Source organism: Triticum dicoccoides, chromosome 1A (genome assembly GCF_002162155.2).
Source record: "Triticum dicoccoides isolate Atlit2015 ecotype Zavitan chromosome 1A, WEW_v2.0, whole genome shotgun sequence".
Taxonomy (NCBI): Eukaryota; Viridiplantae; Streptophyta; class Magnoliopsida; order Poales; family Poaceae; genus Triticum; species Triticum dicoccoides.
Window position 1 is genome coordinate 292,463,859 of NC_041380.1, and position 2,656 is coordinate 292,466,514.

The 2,656-nt window shown below is 55.3% G+C and overlaps 1 protein-coding gene across 1 annotated transcript; it reads right to left on the reverse strand.

Annotated features, from left to right (window-relative positions):
• Positions 1 to 980: 980 nt before the first annotated feature.
• LOC119269371 lies at positions 981 to 1,950 on the reverse strand. Its single transcript, XM_037551187.1, has one exon. The coding sequence runs from the start codon at positions 1,779 to 1,781 to the stop codon at positions 1,236 to 1,238; it is 546 nt and encodes a 181-aa protein (XP_037407084.1). The 5' UTR covers positions 1,782 to 1,950; the 3' UTR covers positions 981 to 1,235.
• Positions 1,951 to 2,656: the final 706 nt, after the last annotated feature.

The window sequence follows — 2,656 nt, forward strand, 5'->3', positions numbered from 1 at the left end:
TTATCGCCGCGAATATTCCACGGAGCTAAATTGGTTTCGTACCAAAATGCCAATAGCGCAACTCCGTATATCCTAACGCCCTCCATTACAAGAGACTTTATTCAGTACTCCCTCGCGGAAAAGGAAGGATAAGAGACGTGAACACTGGTATTATACTATACATTCTAGAAGGGGCGATCTATTTCTTCGTCCGAAATTAGTCTATCTAGCACTGAAATACCTTCTAGAACAGGCAGTCCATATTCTAAAAAAAAAGGTGGTCCATTAGAAGAAATGTGAGCCAGCATGAGTTTCAAAGTGATACATGCTGCTTGAGGTCCAAAGTCATACAAACACAGCTGAAATTCTATACGAGACCTTGTGTACGCGGTGTTTTTGACCGGTAGCTTTCTCTGAGGTCTTCATCAGCTGTGATCTACCAAACCATTGGTTGCCCTTGCAAGACTAAACGTGAGGTGTTTGTTCATATTCCTGCTCTGCTACTCGGGTCGCTATTTTTATTCCTTCTTTTTGGAGGCAATGCTAGTACTTTGCAGTTAAGTATGCGGGCGAACTAACTAGTTAATGCGAAGTGTCGACATTTCTCCCCCATCGTCCAATCAGGGCCCCTCCCACTTTCTCCATCTCTCTCTCTCTCTCTCTCTCTCTCTCTCTCTCTCTCTCTCTCTTCCCTATCCATTTCGCATGCGATTTGTTTACAAATTTTATTCTCCGCACGTCCAAATCTGCCGCCAACTCCCCCGATAGACTAGGCTCCCTTTTTAAATCGAAAATCTGCTCTGCCAATAATCCCAACAGCTCACTCTACCTACAACTAATTTCTCTGGAATCTTTACAAACAGTAGTACTACTACGCCTATCTGCACCAACCAGTTTTCTCTGCAGGTGGCAGATCATTTTAGTAGTACTAGTACTACTGCTGGTGATGGCAGATCATTATAGATCAGTGGTTAACCAGCAAGAAATCAGTGGGCAGCACATGGACATTGCTGGTACAACTCGTACCCATCATCTTTGTTAAGGAGCAATCGATTAAGCGATAGTACATCGAGCCAGCCAGCCTCTCCGGGGAAAACTGCCAAAACCAGAGGCTTAACCAATCTCTACTACTCTCCCTGCATCTCATCTCATTCTCATCACCGATCACAAACTACTCGTAGAAGAAAAGAAAAAAACTCATCAAATTAATCGTAAGGGGACGGACGATCGATCGCCGTGGGTGGGCCGGATCAGGATCAGTCCTGGAAGCCGGTCTTCTCCCAGATGGCGTTGCGGACGCGGCGGAGGTCGCGGCCCTTGAGCGTGCGCCCGGCGCCCTCGCGCACCGAGAAGGACGCCGCGGCGCGCTCCCGGTACATGAGCTGCTCGTGCGGCGGCACCCACTGCCGGTCGCCGCGGTCCAGGTACGCGTCCCCGCGATCGTCCGACGGCCACCGCCCCGCGCCGGCGCTGCCCCCGCCGTACTCCGCCCCCAGGATCTTGGACCAGTCGGGGATGTTGACGGGCAGCGACGCCGGGCCCCCGACGCCGCCACCGCCACCGGCGGCATCCCGCGGCGCCGCGGCGCGCGGCTTGGAGGCCCTGGAGGGAGTGGACGCGGACAGGGCCCGCCCGTACGCGTCGGCCGGCGGGGACGACGCCAGCGCCGCGCCGCCCCAGATGATGTCGGCCTCGTCGAGCTCCAGGGCCGGGTCGGCCGCGTGCTGCAGGGTGCGCGCGGGCGCCGGCGCGAAGAGCCGGTGCGCGGACACCATGGAACGGCTGCTGCTCCGGCCGGCCATCGTCGCGCGCCCTTACCCCGCCGACCTCGGTGCGGTTGGCTCGTGATCCGGCGGAGGAGGCGCACAAGCAACGTGTGTGCGTGTTCCGTGCGCTGCCGTGTGTAAAAGTGTATGTGAACCGCGATGGCGTTTTGTTCTTCTTCCTACTCCAACTGGTGGAGTGGAGCGGCGGATTTTATAGCGGCGGGAGAGGGACGGGGGAGTGGTGTGGATAAGGTTTGTTTCGCGGAGTGACTTTAATGGGGGGCCTGGTTGAGCATATTTACGGCGTCTGCCATCGTTGCTGCCGGTGTACTAGTACTGCATTTTTTTTAAGATGCCAGTGTGTCGCAGCATTGCGGTGTCATGGGAGGAGCGTAGTACTGTTTCGTTGTTTGCGAGTGAATGGAGCCAGAAATGGCTTGAATTTGGCCGAGGTATGGGCGCGGAGTATTTGCTTCGCTTGCGTTTTTGCACAGGAGTATACATAGTAGCTGCTGGCCATCCAACGAACCCATGAGACCCTGTCCTCTTCTGCCCGCAAAAAGGAAAAGGGGATCGTGTCCTCTTTGAAATCCGTGGGCAAATCACGGCCATGCGTAAATAGTGAAGAGGCCAACAGATCCATTTATTGTGGTAACCGGGCAGTAAAAAAAATTGTAGGATCTACGTGACGAGAAATAAGGCGACTCATGCTCTCACTTGCGACCGCGACTCCACTCCACCCCACCCATCCCACCCACCTCACCTCGCCGCCGATCTCCCCGCGACGGCGAGCCTCCCTGCCCCACATGCTGAGAGCCGACAGATCCACCTGCTCGCCACCTCGCCCGGGCTCGACAATCCCGTACATGCCTCCCCCCTTTGTGTACCGGGCCTTCCCGGAGATGCTGCGG